Source organism: Mirounga angustirostris, unplaced genomic scaffold, assembly GCF_029215605.1.
Source record: "Mirounga angustirostris isolate CCGP_5_RB_7025 unplaced genomic scaffold, mMirAng1.0.hap1 SCAF_7, whole genome shotgun sequence".
NCBI lineage: Eukaryota > Metazoa > Chordata > Mammalia > Carnivora > Phocidae > Mirounga > Mirounga angustirostris.
In genome coordinates, this window is record NW_026991715.1 from 26,279,851 (window position 1) to 26,304,701 (window position 24,851).

At 37.1% G+C, this 24,851-nt stretch overlaps 1 protein-coding gene across 10 annotated transcripts in view; it reads right to left on the minus strand.

Annotated features, from left to right (window-relative positions):
* The window catches only part of RAPGEF6 (Rap guanine nucleotide exchange factor 6), a 202,531-nt gene that overhangs the window by 171,241 nt on the left and 6,439 nt on the right, over positions 1-24,851 (minus strand). For 9 of the 10 annotated variants that reach the window (XR_010412993.1, XM_064595858.1, XM_064595855.1 and 6 more), the window contains exons 2-4: positions 8,916-8,986; positions 7,633-7,689; positions 3,195-3,278 (exon numbers count right to left, since the gene is read on the minus strand). Coding sequence is in view for 9 of the 10 variants with exons in the window: in XM_064595858.1 (XP_064451928.1) it covers positions 3,195-3,278; positions 7,633-7,689; positions 8,916-8,986 (212 nt within the window). In the remaining variant the exon portion in view is untranslated. Of the gene's footprint in view, positions 1-3,194; positions 3,279-7,632; positions 7,690-8,915; positions 8,987-10,220; positions 10,485-24,851 lie in introns of all 10 variants that reach the window. The other variant, XM_064595856.1, reaches the window with a different exon arrangement.

The window sequence follows — 24,851 nt, forward strand, 5'->3', positions numbered from 1 at the left end:
CATCACAATTCCAGACTTCAAGCTCTATTACAAAGTTGTCATCATCAAGACAGTATGATAGTGGCACAAAAACAGACACATAGATCAATGGAACAGAATAGAGAGCCCAGAAATGGACCCTCAACTCTATGGTCAACTAATCTTCGACAAAGCAAGAAAAGAATGTCCAATAGAAAAAAACAGTCTCTTCAACAAATGGTGTTGGGAAAACTGGACAGCCACATGCAGAAGAATGAAACTGGACCATTTCCTTATACCACACACAAAAACAGACTCAAAATGGGTGAAAGACCTCAATGTCAGACAGGAATCCATCAAAATCCTAGAGGAGAACACAGGCAGCAACCTCTTCGACCTCAGCCGCAGCAACTTCTTCCTAGACACATCGCCAAAGGCAAGGGAAGCAAGGGCAAAAATGAACTATTGGGTCTTCATCAAGATAAAAAGCTTTTGCACAGCAAAAGAAACAGTCAACAAAACCAAAAGACAACCAACAGATTGGGAGAAGATATTTGCAAATGACCTATCAGATAAGGGCTAGTACCCAGAATCTATAAAGAACTTATCAAACCTAACACCCAGAGAACAAATAATCCAATCAAGAAATGGGCAAAAGACATGAACAGACATTCCTGCAAAGAAGACATCCAAATGGCCAACAGACACATGAAAAAGTGTTCAACGTCACTCAGCATCAAGGAAATCCAAATCAAAATGTCCATGAGATACCACCTCACACCAGTCAGAATGGCTACAATTAACAAGTCAGGAAATGACAGATCTCGGCGAGGATGTGGAGAAAGGGGAAACCTCCTACACCGTTGGTGGGAATGCAAGCTGGTGCAACCACTATGGAGAACAGTATGGAGGCTCCTCAAAAAGTTGAAAATAGAGCTACCCTACGACTCAGCAACTGCACTACTGGGTATTTACCCCAAACATACAAATGTAGTAATCCGAAGGGGCACGTGAACCCCAATGTTTATAGCAGCAATGTCCACAATAGCCAAACTATGGAAAGAGACTCAATGTCCAACAACAGATGAATGGATAAGGAAGATGTAATACACACACACACACACAATGAAACATCATGCAGCCATCAAAAAAATGAAATCTTGCCATTTGCAACGACATGGATGGAACCAGAGGGTATTATGCTAAGCTAAATAAGTCAATCAGAGAAAGACAAATATCCTATGATCTCACTGTTAGGAGGAATCTGAGAAACAAGACAGAGGATCATAGGACAAGGGAGGGAAAAATCAAACAAGATGAAACAAGAGGGAGACAAACCATAAGAGACTCATAATCTCAGGAAACAAACTGAGGGTTGCTGGAGTGGAGGGGGGTGGGAGGGATGGGGTGGCTGGGTGATGGACATTGGGGAGGGTATGTGCTATGGTGAGCGTGGTGAATGGTGTAAGACTGATGAATCACAGACCCGTACCCCTGAAACAAATAGTACATTTCATGTTAATTAAAAAAAAAAAATGAGATGACCCATACCATCTATCAAGTAGACTATACCCTGATATTGAAATTTAAGTTTTGCAAGTAATAGCTGCAACTAAAAGCTTTAAAAGTCTAAAAGTCTCTTCTCAACATTACTGGAAATAAGTCAGTAAAAAATTATGTTTTTACATCACCAAATATTAATATTAGTCCCCCAAAATATTAATAATTGCTTAGAGAATAAATTCTTTATTTAAATTCAATTAATTAACATAGAGTGTATTATTAGTTTCAGAGGTAGAGTTCAGTGATTCATCAGTTGCATACACCACCCAGTGCTCATTCCATCATGTGTCCTCCTTCATGCCCCATCACCCAGTTACCCCACCTTGTCTCCCCTCCAGCAACCCTCAGTTTCTTTCCTATACTTAGGAGTCTATTATGGTTTGTCTCCCTCTCTGGTTTCATCTTGTTTTATTCTTCCCAGGTTTTTTTTTTCTTTTTTACTAACCAGAATCATGCTGTATGTATTGTTCTTTGATGTGCTTATTGGAGATGTTCTCAGCCTAGCATACTCCTTTTATCCATTCTATATTCCATAGAAATAGATGTTTAGGTTGCTTCATTTTGCTGTTATAATTATGCCCACTTTTGTGCACAAACTTGAGCACAAGGGCTGGAATTTGAGGGGAAGAGTGTCAATTTGAGCCCTTGGCAATGTGAGGTGACGGCGTGTTGACTTGGCATTGAGCAGGTGGCAGGCCATGCATGCTGACTCGGGCAGGAGGGCAGCTAGACTGTCAATTTGGGACCCACAGGCCGATGGCATCGTGTGTGACAGGGACGTGGCTGGTTTTGCTTTTAACTTTTGTTTTTCTAGGAAACTCGATCTCTCCTTCTATTCTAAATGAAGGCCTTGCTGGATAGAGTATTCCTGGCTATAGATTTTTTTCTTTCTAGTGGTTGGAATTTCTCATGCCACTTTCTAGAAACTAAATTCTTGAAGAACACTACATGTGACCAACCACCCTTCTCTTGTTTTACCTAATAATTATGGTGATAATGAACAATTCCTTATAACAGTCAGGCACTCTTCTAAGATATATATGTATATAAAAAACTCATATATTCCTCAAAACTAGTCATGATTAGGTAATTTGCCCAAAAATAGTAGAACATTAGACATGAACTCATGTAGTCTGGCTCTCGACTGCCAATGTTTACAGTCTTCTGTTGAGAGCTTTGAGTGGTAGAGATTGCTAAAACTTCAGAGAGACACTTCAAGTAGGTACTATTGTACTCATTTTACAAAGACAACTAAAATTTGTACGAAGTCATACAACAGTAAGTGATAAATCAGGACTTTAATCTAGTTGCCTTACTCTAAACACCCATTTCTTAACTATTAAAATAGATCACCCTCTCTATAACCACTAATAGTAGCAATAAATCCGAAAACCATCAGATAAATCAGATCAAATCTCATATAAAAATTAAGACCAAATAAAAGATACTATGTCTCAATGTAAACTTAAAGATTACACCCTCAAAAATATGAACTGTCAGTTGTTTCCTAGTATTTCCAATAGTACCAGCAAGCAAGCACATTCATAAAATTTATCACCTATTGAGAGGAAATATACATCCTACATAAAACAGTTTAACATTAGAGATAAAATAAATAGTTGTAATATTAACTTTGCCTGCCACATATTCTAAAGCAGCAAATGTAAATGTACCTGCAAGGAGGCAAGACCATGGAGTCTTTCATAAGCACAGATCCAGAAAGCAGGATATACCAACATCTGGCAACAGTTTCTGAACTGTTAAAATAAGTAAAATTAATGAGTAAATACACACACGTATTCACATGTATATGACTCAAAATAATACATAACATGATTCAATACAAAGTACATAACATGAAATACATTCTAAAAATATTTAAGTCATTAAAATTTAATGGACTTTTGGGAAATACTGACTGTTGCCAAAGGTTTTATACAGACCATGTTCATATGGGAAAAAGTGTTATCACTACCTTAAGATACAGACTTCACAAGTATATGGTTATTAACTCAATTTTATTAATTATACCATTAGCTTCGCCTTCTTCATTTTTGTGTAGTGGATCATAACACCTGATGAAGATTAAAACTTAAATATTGTACTACATCTGTATATCATAAAATCCTGTTTTGATAACTTTTATATATATTAAAGACTATTATTTGGAATTCACAAGTTCATCAATGTTGTATCTTCACTGACAACTATAATTTGAATCATGATCTATTCATTTCTTTTAAATTTTATTGACATAAACAAAATGCCTACCAAATCTTTCATTTTATGTGTGTTTGAAGGATACAAGAATACCAGAGACAAGTTTATCAGCATTTTAGTTGAGTTAAATCTCTAATGGAAACCCAGAATCTTGTTAGTTGTTATTGTATAAACTAACCATTCTGTCTTTCAAATATCTTCATTTACCATACCTAAGGTTTTAATTAATTCCAATATGTAAAAGATTCTAGTATCTATAAAACAAATAATTTCTCTGACCTGGAGATTTTTATCTATCTAGATATCTACTTGACATGTCAACTTGAATATCTAAGAGAGAGAACTCAAACTCAACAAATTCAAAATCTACCTATCATTTCCTTCAAGCTTGTATCTTCTCTGGTATTCTCTGTATTCAATGAATACTGCCATCGTCCACCCAGAAACCTAGGCTTCTAAAAGATTCCACGTAGCACTCAGGGTAAGCTTTCTAGGTCAATCCTATTACCGACCATAAGAAGGAAAAATTGTCAACTTTCCAGTAGGTATGTTATTATTATTATTATTATTTTAAGATTTATTTGAGATAGAGACCACGCACATGTGCGAGTGAACAGGGAGGACCAGGGGTTGGGAGGGAGGCAGAGGGGAGAGAGAAAGAATCCTCAAGCAGACTCTGGGCTGAGCACAGAGCCCAACCCCAGGACCCTGAGATCATGACCTGAGCCAAAATCAAGAGTCTGCCAGTTAACCAACTGAGCTACCCTGGTGCCCCTCCAGTAGGTACTTTTAAGTTCTTTTTTAGTATCTTCAAATTTTCACTGAGTTAAGACATAAATGGCTGCACATCTCCTACTTAAGGTTCTTTGTTTAGAAATTCTACTTCCTTTTCCTTGTGAAATAGGACTTACAAAGTCAAGGAGGAATAAAATCAAACAATTTGCCAGAAATTAAGAGAGAAGAAAGTTGTTAAGTAGATACCACCACAAGCCTCCAATTTTTATCTCACTTAACTGAAGGGGTCACAAAGTTGTCAGTAAATTCTATTATAAATGTAGGAAAAATCCTGAAGTTCACTCCCACCACAAAGAGAACCATGCCAGCCCATGAATAAGAAACTGTTCAGACCTTGCAAAAAAAATTCACTCTCAGAGCATGGTTTGACAAAGCATCTGGCTAAGTAAACCCAAGGAAAGTAAAATGCCTTCATGTGGGCCATTCCTTTTCTTTTCTCTGGGCAAGCAAACTCTAGCCCAGAGAAGGAAGGCATACTTAATCTTGCCAGATCTTATTCAAAGGCCTCAGATACTCCTAAGATAAAGACCAAAAAATCTTAAGATGGCCTCCACCTGCTTCTCCAGATTCCTCTCTTGCTGGTTCCTCTTCTTTCCTCATGGTGCTGGAACACACTGGTTTACTTTCCCTTTTTCTACCAGGCTGCTTCCCAGTTCAGATCAACCATACACACTCTCTTCTCTGCCTCCACCAATCTCTGAATTTAAATTCTTCATTAACTTCCACATTCTTTTTAAATTCTATTATTAACCAGATACAGATCTGTGTAACACCTAATATTTTTAGAACAGTTCATTGAGGTATAATTTAAATACCATAAATTTACCCATTTTAAGTGCATAATTCAATTTTCATGAAATTTAAAAGAACTGTGCAAAGATCACCACAATCCAGTTTTAGAACACTTCTTTGTGTTCTTAACCAATAACATGCTCTGTCTCTATAGATGTGGCTTTCCTGGACAGTTCATATAAATGGGATCATGTAATAGATGGTGTTTCTTCCTTGCTTCTTCCACTTAGCATGTTTTTGAGGTTTATCCATGTTGCAGTATATATAAATGCTTTATTCCTTTTTTATTGCCAAATAGTATTCCACTATACAGATACATGACATTTTATTTATCCATTCATCAAAAATTTTGATCATTCCCGGTTTTAGGCTGGAAATACAAATAGCACTACTAAGAACATCTGTGTACAGTCTGTATGCGTATGTTTTCATTTCTCTAGTATAAATATGCAAAAGTGGAATTACTGGGTCACGTGGTAAAATTGTTTAACTTTTTGAGAAACTGCCACTGTTTCCTACAGTAACTCTATCATTTAACATCCACACCACCAACACATGAGGATTCCAGTTGCTACCGTACTGGTGCCAATACTTGCTACTCTCTACATTTTTGACTGGGGCTATTCTAATGGCTGTAAAGTGACAGCTCATTAATTTTTGTATGTATTAATTTTGTATGATGTAAGGTAAGGGTCTAAATTAACTTTTTGCAAGTAAATACTCAATTAACCCAGCATCATTTGCTGAAAAAACTATGCTGTCCTCTCTGAAATGCTTTAGCACCTTCATCATAAATGAACTGTTCATCAGTGGTTCCTTTTTAATCCTCAATTGTGTTATGCCCACACTACTGACAGATCTTAGCTGGAGGCCATCAAAAAAAAAAAAAAAAAAAAAAAAAAACTTCACAAGGGTTTACTTCTGGGCTCTCAATTCAGTTCCAATGATCTATTTATCTATTCTTTTCCTTGAGAGCACTTAAATATGTTTAACTTTTAACTTTCTCTACTCTACTCAACAGTAAGCTCAATAAAGACAAACACTATGTCTCCCCACCACTCTACACAAAGGTAAGCATAATGTATAGCAGACAAGCTTTTAATAATAAATGAATGGATCAACAAATGAATCAAGATAGGTATTAAAATCCTTATGAGTCCAGTTTAATGCTTTCAAAAAGTGATAAATATAATGGGCTGGTAATGAAACATGAAAGTTAATACCATCCCAATATACCAGGTGAATCTATATAATAAAAAGAGGTCATCGCTGCCAAAATTTTTAGAAGGAACATAGTTAAGAGTATTTTCATCATCTTGAGAAAGGTAAAGACTTTGTTTTTTAAGTAGAACACGAAAAGCATTCATCGCAAAAGAAAAACTGAGAAAGTTAGAAATTTCTCCTCTCCAAAGGATGCCTTTAATAGAGTAAAAAGGAAAACCACAAAGTGGGAGAAGATACATACAATGTAAGTATCCCAACAAAGGACATGGATACAGAATTCATAAATAAATTTCTACTAATTGAAATACTACAGATAACCCAATTAAAAAATGGTTAAACACTCAAATCAGATTTCATAAAAAAGCTATCCAAATAGCCTACAAAAACATGAAAATCATTCATCATCATCAATAAGCAGGGAGATGTAAATGAAATCACAGTGAGATAACAAGATGAAATATGTGAATCAGATTCTAATGTCAGATTCTCCTAAATTTGATCACACACATTTCCAGTAATTCTATTCCTAAGAATATGCCCAACAGTAATGACTATATAAGGGCACAAAAAGACATGAACAAAATGTTCATAGAAACTTTATTATTCACAATAGGAAAAAACTGGAAACAACCCTAGTATCTATCAAGAGTGGAAATGATAAATGAACTGTGTCATTTTCACACATACAGTAAAGCAGTGAAAAATAATTAATGCAAAAACATAGAAGAATCTTAGACATTTATCAAGTTAAAAAAAAAAAAAGCCTAACCAAACAATTTTTATCTATGTGGGGTTCAAAATGAGTTAAAACTCATCTATGGTGATGGAAGTCAGAACTGGATTACCTTTCCAAGAGAGGTGACTAGAGCCTCAGGAGAGCTGAAATATTCTTTCTATATGTTCACCTGGTTAAGTTACTAATACATACTATTTTATTTATTAAACTTTTTGTGCACTATTTCAGTTTATGAATATATTTCAATCTACTCTAAAGAAATTCCTTCCAAATAAATTTCAATGCTAAAAGTCAAAATTTAAACATTAAAGCTATTATTTTAAGCTAATTAAGGAAATACTTACCAAAAAAGAATTTGATTGCCACTGTATCTCTCATAGCGTGCTCTTGCAGACATTAATCTAACATATTAAAAAAAAGCCAAAAATTTAATGATTTTATCTTCAATTTTGTTTTAAAAATACTGTTATAATTACTTCAACAGAAAATTATCATATCAAATAATACATTATATGTTAAAAAATAAATAAAAATAAAAAATAAAATTATCATATCTACCACTAACTTCACTTCTCCAAGAGTTTAGAAATATATACATCAAATGCGGTATTTTCAAAAACATCAACTGAATAATATTAAGAGGCAACAAATATAATACTATTATGTACATTTTATAACCTGCCAATTCATACTGAACAATGTTCCTTTTCTGTTATGGAAAAATACACATTTGTCTGATTCACCATTGATTCGTCCTGTTAAGAAATTACTGGCAAGGGGAAAAAAAGTTACTGACAGAGGCATACACACACACACACGTATATATACATATATATGTGATTGCATTTAAAAATGCTTTTAGTATTACTAAATGCTCTAGTTTTCAGCTTTCTTCTTCTTCCAGACACATGCTGACATCTGAATTATGTTATACAGAAAAGAGAAAATAATAGGCCCTAACAATTATATTTTAGCAATCTGGTCTAGTCCCTAACCAGAAACTTAAAGAAGGGCCAGAAAAAGTAATGGATGATCTGGTTATGGAAGGAACCTACACTTTAATTAATGTTATACAGAGTTACTACAGTAAACGCTTTACAACACTTAAAAGTGTTTTTATAAATGTAATCACAATGACATAAGGTAGCAGGAAAGAAACCTCATTTTACAGAATAGGAAAACAGGGTTTGGAAAGTTTATGGGTCTTGTTCACAGGAGCTCATACCAGATCAGGAGTTGTGATCCTTGCACTTTAATACAACACTACATCATACCCTGTCCATCTTAAGCATTTGACATAATATCAAAAAGAATTACAGCAAGTTAGCAGTTTTGTTTTCACTGGCTGGCAAATACTGAACACTGTGTTTTGCTTCAGATATTCTCATGTAACCCTCAAAACACTGTAACAAAGATAATCTCATTGTCTTTATTTCATCGAAGATAAAACTGCAGTGTAGATGTTAAGATTTGCTCAAGGCCCCATGACTAACGAAAACTGTGATGAGAAAATCCAAAGTCCTAAGCCTGTCCTACAAAAAGCCCCCAAATAATTTGGCCCCGTAATTATCCAAACCCATTTGAATAACTCCATCACAAAAGCTCTTAAAGAGAGCATCACACTTACCTAAGCTGATGTTCTCTGAGATTTGATAGTATTTCCATTCCATGAAGATAAGAATAAATAGTATTTAAATCCTGGAGAACAGAAAAAAATTTAGATTTTTCAAATGTATTTTTCAAAATATCTTAACACCCCACAATTCTGATTTTAAGCCAACAACTGTTTATGACAATACTATTAACTATGGAAGACTAATAAAATCTCTGAATTGAAAGAAATCTGAAAAGGTAAAGAGCTACTTCCACTCATACAGGAACCCCTCCCTCTTTAGGATGGCTGACGGTCTCTACTCAAGCAATGCCAGAAATCAAAAACTTCTCATTTCATATGAAAGTCTATTTCATTTCTAAGCAGATATAACCCTTCTTCCTCAATGACATCCAACTATTCAAAAAGAATTATCATATCGTCATAAGCTTTTAATTTATTATTTCCTCCAGATTATTCAGTCTCAGTATTTGCAGGTTCCACATCTTTAAAAGCATCCTGGCTAACCTCCTTTGGACAGGACCCAGTTTGTCAATATTCCTCTAAAAATATGACTTTCTAAAAAGTCTTTTTCTAAAGAGACCCAAAGCGATATTAATCAACCACTAACAAAAAAAGTCCAGTGGGACAATCCTGTTACTCTGTGAGAGAGGCTAGGAACTTTTCTCTAGTCCTCAGATAACTAGGTATTAAAACTCCCAGTATGATACAGTATAATCTCAGCCTAGAGGAGCGGCAGAGTAAAAGGCAGAATGCGGGAACAGCCCAAATTCCTGACAGAATGGTCTACTTTATCACTTATGTAGAATGCTGGTGCACAGAGATTATAAACAAGCTTAAATTCTCTATATAAAAGGTACATCCTTATTCTCTTATAAGGAACAATGCCTTTATACCAGGACAGGCAACTCCCCAACACTGCCCTCCTGCTTTGATATGCAATTGGCTAAGAGAATTATCAGATAACAGAAGAAAAAGACAGCTAAGACAACCTGTTTTTTAACAGATTAATAAGAAAACATGGAGTCACTAAGAAAAAGAGCCATAATCTGTCATACCAAAAATTACAACTACTAATTAACCATGATGGATTCAATGACCACACCATCTCTGCTAAATCCTTAGGAAAATGGGAGTGAAAAATATTTTTTCTATATACATATATAAAGAATAAATTAAAAGGGAAAACCATAACAAATGAGAAAGGTCTATAAAATTCTTGACGACAGCAGGTAAGAGTAGTGATGTGGTAAATTAATATTTCCAAAGATGGCTACAATGGTATTTCTTATCTTATATGCTCTTTCAATAGGACCTTACCACTCCATCAAAAATTGGAATCTTATGTGCCTTCCCCAAGAACCTGGTTGGTCCTTTGATTTGTTCAGATCAAAAGAATGTGGCAGAGGTAAAGATGTGTAACTTGTACAGTTCAAGTACCCTGAGACCACCAATGATGTGAGGAAGCCCACTAGTCTCATGGAGAAAGGCCACGCGGAACAGCACCAAAGCATCAGATATGTAAGTGATGTCTTCTTAGACCAGTAGACGAATGGAACTGAGAGAATGATCCCAGCTGAGGTTCTGTGGAGCAAAAGAACCAACCACCCAGTCAAAACCTTCTGAATTGAAGTAATAAAGTCCTTGCCAAAGTCTAGCTCATAGTGAACTCACTGAGCTTGCAAATCCATCTAATAGTCCCTCTCAAATTCCTGAGTTTATAATTAGAATGTATATACTTGTTAAAATAACCCCCAAAATGGGTCCATGACCTATGTGGTAATAGCTCTAATAGTGGAAAAAGCCAAGTGGAAACCTCCAAAATTGCCCATATCCCATTCTCCAGAAGAAAACAGTAAATAAAAGATAATATTTCTTCCATATAGGCAAAGGACAGCAAAGACTAGGGCGTCCAGTAAAGACTTGAGTATTCAATGGTGAAGGTCCCTACCATATACTGTCCTCAGAAAGTAAACGTATCCTAAAAAAAAAAAAAAAAAAAAAAATGCCTACAGATTGCCACAGACAACCGAATTCCAACCAATAGTCTCAACATAACATTGTTGCTGGAACTGATTAAGTCTCAGGTATTGATTTGGTGAATACATTTCTTTCCATTTCCATTACAAAAGATCATCAGAAACCGTGCATTCATGGAGGACAATATTAACTTACAGTTTTTCCTTAGGGCTATTTTAACACTCTCACTCTCACTTGATCTGAGCCAAAAGGCCAAGAAGCGATTAACTCTGTCACTCTAACATAACACCATGTGAAAACATCTAGACCTTCTGACCCATTACATAGTTGCTATCTTGCTGAATGGACAGAATGAACAAGAGAATGACCAAGAAGAGGCAGGTACCCTGGAGTCCTTGGTAACACACACATACTCCAGAAAGTGGGCAATAAACTCTATGAGGAATCAGACTATCACTTGCATGTTTTTAGGGGTACAGTGATCAGGGACATTTCAGGACATCTCCTATTAACAAAATGTTGGGGCTTCAACTTTAGGTCAAGACAGAGTAAGAGGGACTGGACTTACCTTCCACCGTAATCAACTAAAAATCAAAATAAATATATGAAATAACGTTTTTTCATGAGGTAAGACATCAGGAAACAAGACCATTTAACACCTGAGAGAAGAGAAACAAATGAGATGATTCATATGATGGTACCTTACTGCCTGCCAGTATCTTTAGTTGAGGAGAAGGAGGGGGCAGTCTAGGGAGTAGAAACTGGCTAGAGTTTGCAGAACATGAGACAGCGTGTTACAGAGAGATAAGAGTATGTTCTGGAAACCTACAGAAGGTGCTCCTCAAGTCTTAAATTGAGTACTGATCATCCTATCATGTGGGGGGAAAAAAAGAACTCAGGGAAAGAACTATTTGAAAGAATTAAATAAGTCCTCAACCAGGAATGATTTTTGTCCCCTGGATGACAAGAGCAGTATCTAGAGACATTTTGGGTTGTCACAATTTAGTGTGGAGGTAGGGAGTGGTGTTACTAGCATCGAGTGACTAGAAGCCAAAGATGTTAGTAAACATCCTCCAATGCACAGGACAAGGACCCAGAATAAAGGCTCATCTGGGCCAAAATGTCCATAGTGCTGAGGTTTGAACACCCTGGATCAGAGGGAACATATACCTAAAACTCACACAGGGACACGAAGAGTTCCTATTTCCATCAGGCAGAATAGAAAGTCTCATAATTCACAGTGCATTTACTTTAGTACTCAGAAGGCTTTGGACTCAATATTGGGGCAAAATTAAACAGATTAAATTCTACTCTGGCACTACAAACACAGCTCAAAAAAAGGCCTAAAAGAATCAAATAATTTCCAAGTCACTTGATTGTGTCCCAGAACAAAGTTGAGTAATATTTATAAGAAATATGAAAACCGGGGAGCCTGGGTGGCTCAGTCGTTAAGCGTCTGCCTTCGGCTCAGGTCATGATCCCAGGGTCCTGGGATTGAGCCCCGCATCGGGCTCCCTGCTCGGCGGGAAGCGTGCTTCTCTCTCTCCCACTCCCCCTGCTTGTGTTCCCTCTCTTATTGTGTCTCTCTCTGTCAAATAAATAAATAAAATCTTAAAAAAAAAAAAAAAAGAAATATGAAAATCCCAGTACATAAAAAGGTAAAAATCACAATCTCTGGTATTCAATCAAAAATTACCAGGCGTGCAGAGCAGGAGGAAAAAATGACTCATAATGAGGAGAAAAATCAATTAAAACCCATTTACCAATTACACAGATAATAGAATAAGAAAAACCATTTAAAACTTATTAAAATTATATTCCATATATTCAGGAAGATACAGAAAAGATTAAGCATGTAAGAAGGGACATTAAAAAAACTTCAGAGATGAAAACAGTATCTGAGATGTACAATACACTGGATGGGATGAATAGCACAATAAGACTTTGCAGAAGAGGTTAATAAACTTGAATACACAAGAATAGAAAGCAAAAAGAAAACAGAAAAAGATGGAAAAAACTTGAACAGAGCACTAATGAATTGTGGAACAACTTCAAGCAGCCTAACAAAAGTGTAACTGGAGTCACTTCAAGGCAGAAGGAGAACAGAGGAAAAAAACTGAATTATGGAAAATATCCCCTTTTTGATGAGAACTATAAACTTACACATCCAGGAAGTTCAACAAACCCCAAAGCACAAGAAATACTAGGAAAACAGCACCAAAGCACATCAAGACCAAACTGTTTTTAAAAAATAATGGAGACAAAACTATAAAAGCAGCTCAAGAAACAAGATAAATTACATAAAGATTAGAATTACAGCAGGCAGGGTGCCTGGGTGGCTCAGTTGGTTGAGCGACTGCCTTCGGCTCAGGTCATGACCCTGGAGTCCCTGGATCGAGTCCCGCATCGGTCTCCTTGCTCGGCGGGGAGTCTGCTTCTCCCTCTGACCCTAACCCCTCTCATGTGCTCTCACTCATTCTCTCTCTCTCAAATAAATAAATAAATAAAAAATCTTAAAAAAAAAAAATTACAGCAGGCTTCTCGTCAAAAACAATGCAATCCAGACAACTACTGTAGTAACATCTTTAAAGTCACAAAAGAAAAACAATTATCAACCTAGATTTCTATTGCCAGTCAAAACAGCTTTCAAAAACAAAGGGAAAATATTTTTCACATATATAAAGTCTGAATGAATTAATCACCTGCAGACCTGCCCTATAAAAGAAATGTTAAAAGTCCTTCATAAAGGAGGAAAAACAATACCAGATGGAAATTTGAAACTACACAAAGGAATGAAGAGAACTGAAAATGGAAACTACTTGGGAAAATATAAATCTTTTTTTCTAATTATTTAAACAATAATCAACAGCTTAAAAAGCATTAACAAAAAGGGCACCTGGGTGGCTCAGTCAGCTGAGCATGCCAGACTCTTGGGTCTGACCCAGTCATGATCTTGGGGTGATGGGATGGATCCCTGATATCTGTGTTGGGCTCTGAGCTCAGCATGGATTCTGCCAGGGATTCTTTGTCTCCCACCTCCCTCTTCTAGCGCCCCTCACCCCGCTTCTGAGCATGCACGAGCTCTGAATAATAAAATCTTTAAAAAAAAATAAAAAACATTAACAAAAAAGATGACAACAAAAATGTGCTGTGGGCTTACACTATGCATACAACTAAAATGTATCTCAATAAGAGCACAAAGGACAGGAGGTAAAAATGGTAATGCACTGTTGTAAGGTTCTTACACTACAGGTGAAATAGTATAATCTCACTTGAAGACAGACTGGGATAAATATGAAATGTATACTGTAAACCTTAATAAATCTCGTATTTTGTAGATATCCTTGTAGTCTCTCTCATATATAACACATCCTTGTGAATGAGAACAGTATTAGTTCTTTCCCAGTCTGGGTCCTTCCCCCCACCCTCCTTTTTCTTATAGGTGTGGCCACACATAAATAGCTGCTGGGGCCCCACCCTTTACGTTAAAAGTCATAACCCAAAATGCCTGTCCTATGGAAATGTGCAATTTATTTCTGACATAAAGCTAATTTTGTTTTAGTGGCAAACAAGTTAGAACTCCCATAATGTGACCTGCCAAATAAGGATAGGCTAGTGTCAAAAAGTGCCAGAATTTTCTCAGATTCTCAACTAAATTTATGTCATATAATTTCCGTTCTCAATTCAGAGGACATTTTGGGAACAACATCGATAACGCCACTAATAGCTGACGAAGGATTTGGAACTCACTTCTCAAATTTTAAACTCTAAGCAAGAATATAATTCACAAGTTCTTGAAATATATATGTGATTCTTCGGTTCTCTGCATAAAGACAGGCTGACGAAGTTTATCAATTTTAGATTCTAAAAGCCCTACTTCAAATATCTGTAAGTTTTCCCTTCAATTTTATTTCAGAGGGATCATATGGCCAAATGAACATGTAGTTCTCCCACAGCATCTATAAATGCTGACTGCGTGGACCCAAATAGAAATATTAGCATTATTCCTATCAGGGGTTGGCAAACTTTTTCTATAAAGGGTGAGATAGTAAATATTCTAGGCTTTTTAGGTCATATGATTTTTGTCACAACTATTTAACTTTTCCTTTGTAACATGAAAACCATAAAAATGTAGGTAAACGAATGGATGTGGCTGCATTCCAATAAAGTCTTATTTACAGAATAGTTGGTAGGTTAATTTGGCCCCCAGGCCATATTTTGCCAACTACTAAAATTCAGATGGTCAAAAATATCCACCAAGGAAGTCAAGCCATGAATGAACTCTTTGGAGAATACTTCAGCTTATGAATTTTGGTGGAAGCTGAAAACACCAGATTTTCATTTTTCCAACCTCACATAAAACTAGAGCATGGACAAATGATCCAAGTGCTACTAATCAGACACACATGTCCAAAACTTAGAATACAGTGATACCGACAAACAAGAACTGCACACAATCAATGCTGGCAGTTAGTGATAGCAGCAGGGTCAGTCAACATACGCAGTATATCGTGTAGGTGGTCAACAGTCCAAGTAGTGGACTGCTTGGGGTTAGGAGTATGAACATGGTTGTCTAGCCCCAAGTCTACTTCTCCAGTAATCCCAGCAATTCTGTAGCGACCCAGTATCCTTTTATACCTTTTCTTTAAAGTGGACAGAACTGGGCTCTGTTTCATTTAAGTTTACAACCCCGACAGACCCTTAGACCAGCACCATCAGCCTCACTTGGGAAATTGGTAAAAATGCAAATTCTCAGGCCCCACTCCAGACTTAATCAGAATCTCTGGTGTAGCCCCCAGCAATTTGTGGTTTAATAAGGGCTCTAGGTAGTTCTGATGCATACTAAAGTTTGACAACCACTGGCTGACAGGTAGGATATGTATGCCACTCTGTTATTTGGCTGATAACCTATCAATGAGAAAGGGAATTAATCACTGAGATGCCTAGTAAATCCTGGTCCCTACAATGCACCTGGTTTGAGGGTCATAAGATGCTAAGCACTCAAGAAAGAACACAAAAGACGCTCCCAGAACAAAGGACGATTGTAGTAGTAAACTGGCTAATTCTCCCACATGATGTGGGTGGTTATGTTATTTTGTTTAAATGGGACAGCAAGTAGTTGTTGACTGTGTAAAGCTGGGCATAGAAAGGAGTTTCTTGTAGGGTTTTTTGTTGTGTTTTAAGCAGGCTCCACGTCCAATGTGGGGCTCAAACTCACAGCCCCAAAATCAAGAGTAGCATGCTCTACCGACTGAGCCAGCCAGGCACTCTGGTTTCTCGTAGTTTTTGTACCAACTATCTCTGAGACAGGCTTGTGGTAGTATTATTAGGCTTGGTGTGTCCAAGACCAATAAAAGCTATTATAGAAGGTCAAAACAAACAAAACTTGACAGAAACAGGCCGTAAGTCTTAGAGATACTTCTTGGTAGTAAAAATTTTAAACGGTACATTCAAGGAGGTATTAATCATTTACACAGTGCACACCTGAAAGCTGCTCTACAGAGCCTGAAAGAGGGAAGTCACGATGAAGATGGAAAAACTAGGAAGTCATGACATTTCAGATCAGCAACACCAGAATGAGCCACCTGTTCTGAAACTACAACATACTGCAGAAATTAACCAGAGCTATTAGAAGAAAAAATAGCAGCTCTGGGTTAGGGAATAAAATAATGGGTTCCACCTGGGCAAAAAATGGTGCGGAAGCGGTGATGACTCAGAGCTTCCTAAAACAGATCAACCATACCCTCTCAGCCAGTTATGTGAGTGACGGTGGGCAGGCTGAGGTGGGGTGGTAATACTGCCATCCTTCAACAAAGCAGCTATCTTTTTACACCCTTCAAACATTCCAAACCTAATGAATTCACTGTAGGCGTATCTACTGGTTCAATTCCATTTTAAAACGAAATATTAAATTCTAATCTGCAGCTCTGTATGAAGAATTAACAATCCTTTTAAGTGTACCTTCTCATTAAGGAGACTGTGCCAAAGCAGCGTGCTGCTCCTGGAGTAACTCCATCTTTCAATTCTGATGGCCATTCTACACATGCTTAGAAACCCCAACCAAAACTTGGAAAACAGACTGGAATGCTTAAAGTAACTATATTTTTCTGTTTCTTCAACTCTAAAACTAATGAATTTCTTGTCATCACATGCAACTTTCAATACAAGATCAATTACTTAAAATACTCATTAATGAAGATATTTTACTCAATTATCTTCTTCACCTGGAAAGCAAGTACATCCCTCGAACTTTAACAATGAAAAATCTCTCAGGGTGGATCCTAAGAGCAGTACAGATTCGATTCCAAGATATATTCTGCAGCTACAGGTCTATACATAAAAACCTATGGTGAAGAATCCTCTACAAATCAATGTTAGGCTGAAGATGGAATAACAATGTAGTAAACCTAGAAATCTGGAGACAGACCTGGGCTCAAACAATGCCTTTATCAGTTACTAACCAGTAATCTTGGATTATTTGCTTAATGTTTATTATCTGTACAAAAGGAATGATAAAATACCTCCCTTTGAACATAAAATGTTCAAAGGTAAATGTTAAGTGTGTAGCGCAGGAACTATCACATGGTGAAGAGTTAACGAATGTTAGCATTATGTGTTTATATATAGGTACGCATTGTAAAATTACAAAACAATGATTAAATTACATTCAGCACACTATTAAAGCTATTTTGAATGTTTTTCACAATAGCTCCGAGGAAACAACACCATACATTAAACACAGAATTCTATTCCATTGGTTTTCTCATCCATGTGGTGTAAATATATTCTGCAAAATGGCAGTAAAGAGCTACACAACACTTACCACACCTGGAACCCAGCCCCTCGTTTCTAAATACCATTTCCTACTAAAAGAACCAGGGTTCCTTGGGTAAGTGGCTGATTTCAACTAGGGCATGGAAAGTATAAGCCTGGAATACCTTTTTGTGCCAGAAAGATTACTTAAAGACTAATGGGGTCATGTCAAAAGGACATAGGAGAGAACTTTGAAAGGGCTTCCACTGGCTAAATTTGGGGTAATCTAATAAACAAAAAGAATGAAAATATTAAAAATACAAAGATAATCCTTGAAATAGTCTTTTTTTTTTTTAAGAGGAGGAGCACAGGGAAAAGTGGGAAAGTTCTTCTATACAGAATACCAGCTATTATATAATTGTAGGAGAAATATACAATTAGAAAATTATCACTTTGTAACAGCAAAGTAAGTTAAGCAAAGATCATCAACATGCTAAAGCCAATGGGTCCAACACTGGTGAAAGACAAGGTATCTACCCTTTGGCAAAGTATCACCTCAAGGATCACTTCTAACTTGCAGCACTGTACCTTTACAACAAAGAGATACAGGTAATCAAATTTCGCATCCCCCATTATGGAAAGAACAGATAATGTGCCTTCTGATGTGACAATATTCAAAGTACAGAACATCACGGAGAGCCTGGCTGGCTCAGTTGGAAGACCATGTGACTCGATCCCAGGTTGTGAGTTCAAGCCCCAGGTTGGGTGTACAGATTACTTAAGAATAAATAAATAAACTTTAAAAAAAAAAGTACAGAACATCACCCATACAGTTCTTCAAGAAAATAATTTCACCTAAATCTCATCATGAAAAACTAGGTGAAACTAAATTATGGTATATTCTTCTTTTTTTTTTTTTAAGATTTTATTTGACAGAGAGAGACACAGCGAGAGAGGGAACACAAGCAGGAGGAGTGGGGGAGGGAGAAGCAGACTTCCCGCCGAGCAGGGAGCCCGATGTAGGGCTTGATCCCAGGACCCTGGGACCATGACCTGAGCCAAAGGCAGACATTTAATGACTGAGCCACCCAGGCGCCCCCAAATTATGACATATTCTAAAAGACAACTGGCCAGATTCTTCCTAAGTCATGTTTATGAAAGAAAGAAAAAGGCAGAACTGTTCTCTCTTAAAGAAGACTGAGGGCACCTGGCTGCCTTACTCAGAAGAGCATGTGACTCTTGATCTCGGGGTTGTGAGCTCAAGCCCCACACTGGGTGTACAGATTACTTAAATAAACTTAAATAAAATAAAATAAAATAACAAAGAAGACTGAAGAAACCTAACCACCAAATGTAATGTACCCTGACTGGATCCTAGATTGTAAAATATAAGAGACATCTTAAAGATACGGTGAGGGGTGAATTGTTATCAGGTCTGCAGTTCACTTTCAAATGGTTTAGCAAAATAAAGTATATGCTAGAGAGAAGGACATAAAATAAATATGGCAAATTATCGCTCTGGGTGAAGAGTATATAGTACAGGACCAAAAAAAAGGAGGGGGGGATACTATTCTTCCCATGTTTCTGTAGTTTTGAATTTCTCAAAACAGAAAGATGGGGGGTGGGCAACACATGACTGTTTCCTGTTTACTCCATAGGGTGACAGACATTTCTAGCTTTCCCTAAACTTCAAGTCTCATTTAATGATCTGCATTCCTTTTTTCATTATCTTTTCCTATGCATCCCCAATCATCACCATATGTTGACCTGTGTCCATGACACACTGCTCCCAGGAATGTTCTCTGGGAAAGTTCACCTCGTTCCATCACTGTATCAGAATTTAGTCTTATCTCACTATACATCTGGGTATACATTTCTTAAAGTAAACTAGAACTTTTTATTTGTAGATTAAAATACATTGCTTAACTAAATTACCTGAACATTAAATTTTATTAATAAAAACTCTAACACTAAAAAGTTATAGCCTGAAATTTTTAGAGATGAAAATCCCAAATATTATGCTTAAACATTAGAACTCCAATAATTAACCTCTGAAATAATGTATCAGAAGATCAAGGATTTAATTTCTTCTAAGGTCAAAGTTTAGGCTGAAGTTCACCTTTCTGGTCCCACTATGTATTACGCAGTCACCCAAGATTAATTCCAAGTTTCACATGCACTTTTCAATCCTTATCTCTCTCCGTAAATTTTTTTTTTATAGTATTTGCTGACACATTCATCACTCATTCCCTCCTCCTTCCTAAAACTCTTTTCCTCCCATCCCTTCTGTAATATGGTTCTCTCTGGGTTCCTGTCCTGATGGAAAACATTTAGTAACAACTACAAGCACATAATGTGAAATTAGGACACCTAGATTTGAATCCTGACTCCATAGTTTCCTAGTTGTGTGAACTCAGACAAGTTAGTCTGTGATTCGGTTTCCCTATATGTAAAATGCGGATAACACCTTCTTTCAGAGTGTTTTTGGAAGGATTAAATGTATATAAAGGGTTTTTTTTCTTTCTTTCTTTTTTTTTTTAAAGTGACAGGCATCCAGTAAGTACCACAGCATATAAATCTTAGCCGTTATTATTGCTATTATTACCTTTCTGCTCTAGGTGCTCCTGAGTCTCCTTCACAGGCTTTGCCTTCTTATTCCCTTGAATGTTTATAGATGTTCCCATAATTGTGACATCCACCCTTTCTTTACTAGAGACTCCCTACCACCAGTAAAATCCTCAACATCCATAGTTTCAACTACCATATACATGTTAATGACACCCATATTTGTATTTCTAGCCCAGAGCTCTCTCGCAAAACTTACAGCCTACACATTCTAGAGCATAATGAACACTTTCACCTGGGAGATCCATCAGCATCTCAAATGCAATAAATGCAAAGCTAAACTCATTATTTATACTCCTGTGTCTTCCTCCTAGGTTCCCTGATTTATGTGATACACTCTTCTTCAATGACTCTGGCCAGAATTTTGTCAATTCTATTTCATAAATGTCAACTCTATTTCACCATCCCACCTGGAGCAATTTGGGGATTTATTATTTCTCACGGGGTAACAGAAAACAGCCTTCTGGCATCTAAGTCTGACACCCTGTAATCCACTCTTCATAGTCCTGCCAGAGTTATCTTTCCAAAAAGCAAATATAAACTTCTTAAAGAGAAAACAGTCCTTCATGATCTGGATCCTGGCCATGCCTCTAGTGTCCTATCTTGTACTACTCACCTATCCAGGCAACTTGCATGTTTGTGCCAAGCTCATCTTGTGGCCTTGACAAATACTGTTCCCTTTTCAGGAAACACTATCCCTTCTTCACCTAACATTTACATATTCTAATCTATGCTCAAGTCAGGATTCCCTTTTCTAAAACAGCATGAATAACACCTGCCTACTCTTTACTCTTCTCTCCCCAAAGTCCTCCTATAAACTCCTGAAGGCTTCATTTTACATCTATCACAGTACTATGGGAGTATTTTAACTGTGTATTTGCCTATATCCTCCCATAAAGAACTTTAATCTTTTATCCTTGGCACTTAAAAAAAAAAAAGTACTTAAAAAATATTTACCACACAAATATACATTAGGCACTCTTCCTCAAAAAAAAAGTATGTATTCAACTCGGCCTCATTTAAGGAGCTCAGCCAACTCCAGCTGGCACTTGTGACACAAACTCTTTAAAAAGCCAAAATGGAACACACTACCACCCTTTGAAAACAAAAGTTTAAGTTATAAAACAGAATGGTGTAAGAAACCACTGACACAGATATCAAGTACACCTGTTTTCATCCTACATAAAACTTGAAAATTCTAAACTTCCATTAAATTTACACAGCACCTTTAAGTACTGCATATAGCACAGGCAAGATAAAACAAGGCAAATTTATTCAGGAAAATATTAGGCATCTGTAAAGATGACAAAAGTTCAAAGCTTAAAACATAACCTAAAGTTCACTGTTCTCCTACAGAGAAAGCAGTGGGGTGCTACTAGACTGAGGAAGTTACCGATGAATCATGTGACCTTGAGCAAGACATTTTACCTCTCAGGAGTTCAGTTCCTTTATCTGTATGCAACTCTTACCACCAGCTCTTGACCTCGCCAGCTACACTATTTCTAGAAGTGCTATATATACGTTCACAAATACATGCTGGCAGTGATGCCACTTTAGCTATGTACTAAGTGTCCTGTCCAGTGAGCCCCACTATCTCTGCCACATGACAAAGCCTAAAGCCCTCCAGCTGCCAAAGCTTTAGTTTATGGCAAAGTAGTGGAGAGGGCCTAATAGTGGAGAACATCAAACAGGGGCTGCTTAGGCCTCCATAATCTCATGTTCTCAAAAAGCGGCTCGATCACTTTTTATTTACAGCAAGACCTCAGTTTAACAGGTCCAGGGCCAGATAATAACCACAATGTTATAGAGCTCACAATCACTCCATCCCTTCCAAAGAAGAGGACTTCTCATCATGCCTGGCCGCTCCTCACTTTTGTTGAATTCTCTTGGGGAAGCTCCTCACTCTCTTCAAAACAAAATTTTATGATGTCCAAACTCCTGAATGGCTACAGTTTTTTTCTCAAGGTAGGAATCTCTAATACATGTAAAATGAGGTGCCTAGAAGAGATGCTGTCTAATGAAGGCCCCATCCAGATCTATATTCTCTTTCTATCCAGCTGAGTTTACAAATGAAGGCTACAGGGCCCCACAAGGATAAATAAGTTCTTTTACTTCCCAAAAACCCTCTGAATGTGCATCTGCTGTAGAAAAGCACAAGAGAATCTTTGTTCTGCCACCCTCAGGGATGTGCACAGTGACTCACTCTAAAATGATTCCAAGTACAATGATGCGCTTTCGCCAATTCAGGAAAAAACCTCTACAAGTGTATATTTAAGGATTATTCTAAATTCTGAAATGGATTAAAACTACAAGAACACTACGTTTTACAGTCTTACAGTCCTAGCCACCTCTTCAACTTTTTCCCACAAAAATAAGCTAGGTTTTTTTTTTTTAAAACCTTTTTCTGACTGTAAAAAGGTAATTATATTAGCACCTAGCTGAGCATGTAATTTTTGCCCAGGAAAAATTTTAAGTCACCTGGTTAAAATCATATGAGCAATTAAAACCGATATTTATCTATACTTCTCTCAGAATTTCCTGCACATTTGTTTTTCATGTCTGTGTTTTAAAAACCGTACAAAAAAGAAGTTCCTGTTTCAAGGTATGACTACATTTCTTCTATCTGTATTGTTTATGAAGAACTGCCAGGTAAAACAGTCTCTTTATGGCAATGGTACTATATTCATATTTTAATTAGAGTATTAATAGCAAATTTGGCCATTTTTGCCAAACTTCATCAGTCTTTTAATCTCAGCACTTCAAATATTAGACCAATAGAAACCACCACTAAAAGAGGGAAACAGTATTTTTCACATTCCTTTTCTTCTTAAAGTCATTTACAAATATGTGAATACCTACTATGTACTAAGTATTGCATACTATGCACTGGGACATTAGGATACTTTGTCTTCAAGGAGCTCATATTCCAGCCACATAGACAAACACACAAGTAACCATACCACGGTAATTACTGTGGTGCAGGAAGGTGTGAATTACTGTGGTGTAGGAAGGTGTGAGCTATCCTGGGAACACTGAGAAGGAGTGGAAAAGTAAGGATATCTGCAGTTTTGCAGATGAGCACTGGAGATGACACTTCAGTGAGGAGACTGAACTTGCCAAGTCAGGAGATGGCTTTCCAGTCAGAGGAAATGGCAAGCTAATATGTATGCTACCCTTTATTGAGTGTTTATTATGACAGGCACTTGCTAAATATTTAGTCCACACAACAATCCCAAAATGATATTTGGTCTTAGAAAAGTTAGGCAACATGCCTAGGATCACTCTAAGTCTCAGTGCTGGAGCCTATGTTTGAAGTAGTCTTACCCAAATGCAAAATCCAGGGCTATAAACACTGCTATAACCATACTTTCCAACCTGTATAAAGCATAGAGACAGGAGACTATGACACAATGGACAATGCTTCTCACCCCTCTCTGTATACCAGAACTACTTAAGAAGCTCTCTAAAAGTACTAATGCTTAACACTCCATTCCAAAATGTTCTCACCCAAGAAATAAAGGGTATGCATAGACATTCAAAGAAAAGTTCCCTACAATGAGATATATAGCCTAGATGGAGAGTAAGGTGTTTCAATATTTTAAGTAGTTAATATGCATGTGTTTGGGGGAAGGGATGATAAGGCTAGAGTGCCACGCAGAAGATCATGGAGGACTTTAACTCTATATAAATTCACAAAAAGTACTTGGTGCCTTTGCTTTCTTGAGTCTTATTCTCTTCAACCCACTGCAATCAGGATCTTTATTCATCAGTACAGTGAAATCATTCTAATAGACACAATCCAAAGAATTTATAAGTCCTCCCTTTTCTTAAACTCTCAAAGTATCTGACATTAGTGATTAGGGATTTGTCTGAAATGCCCTCTTGTAGCAGCACTCTTCTATTCTCATCCTACCTCTCTAACAATTTCTTTTCACTCTTTTTTGCAGTTTTCTTTCCCTTGTCCCATCCTTTTAATAGTGGAACACCCAAAAGGGCTGTCCAACTCTCATATCGCTTTTCACCCTTGTCATTTCTACCAATCTCATGACTTCACCTATAACCCATATGCTGTAGACTTTCACATCAACTCAGACCCAGAGCCTGGCTTAACCTGGAGCTCCAAATTCTTACAGAATATCCCTACCTGTATCACCTGCATGGAGTCCAAAACCACTTCCAAAACTTAATCTCTTCCCACCCTAATTCTGCTTAATAACGCACTCTTAAACAGGCGGTTACCCAAATCAACAATCTAGAAATCATCTAAACTCCTGTTTTGCTCTTGCACCCAGTCGAAACCTGTTTCCAACAAGCAAAAGACAGGAAGCCAGACTTAACCTGGTATATTAGAGAACCTTGAGAGGAACATAAGGGCATGGTGTATCTTGGCCTTAAATGCAGCTTCTGGGGCTGAGAAGCAATTATCTCAAAAGTAGGTATGAACAGAGTGAGGCAGACAATTCTAAAGGGTAGCCAAAAGGGTGAGTTAGGATAAAAAGGATAGGCAGATGGAGATCAAGAAAATCACCAAGACAGGTGATTCAAAGTCCAGTCCAGGGGTAAAACACAAAAAACCAAGTCCTCTTGGTTGCT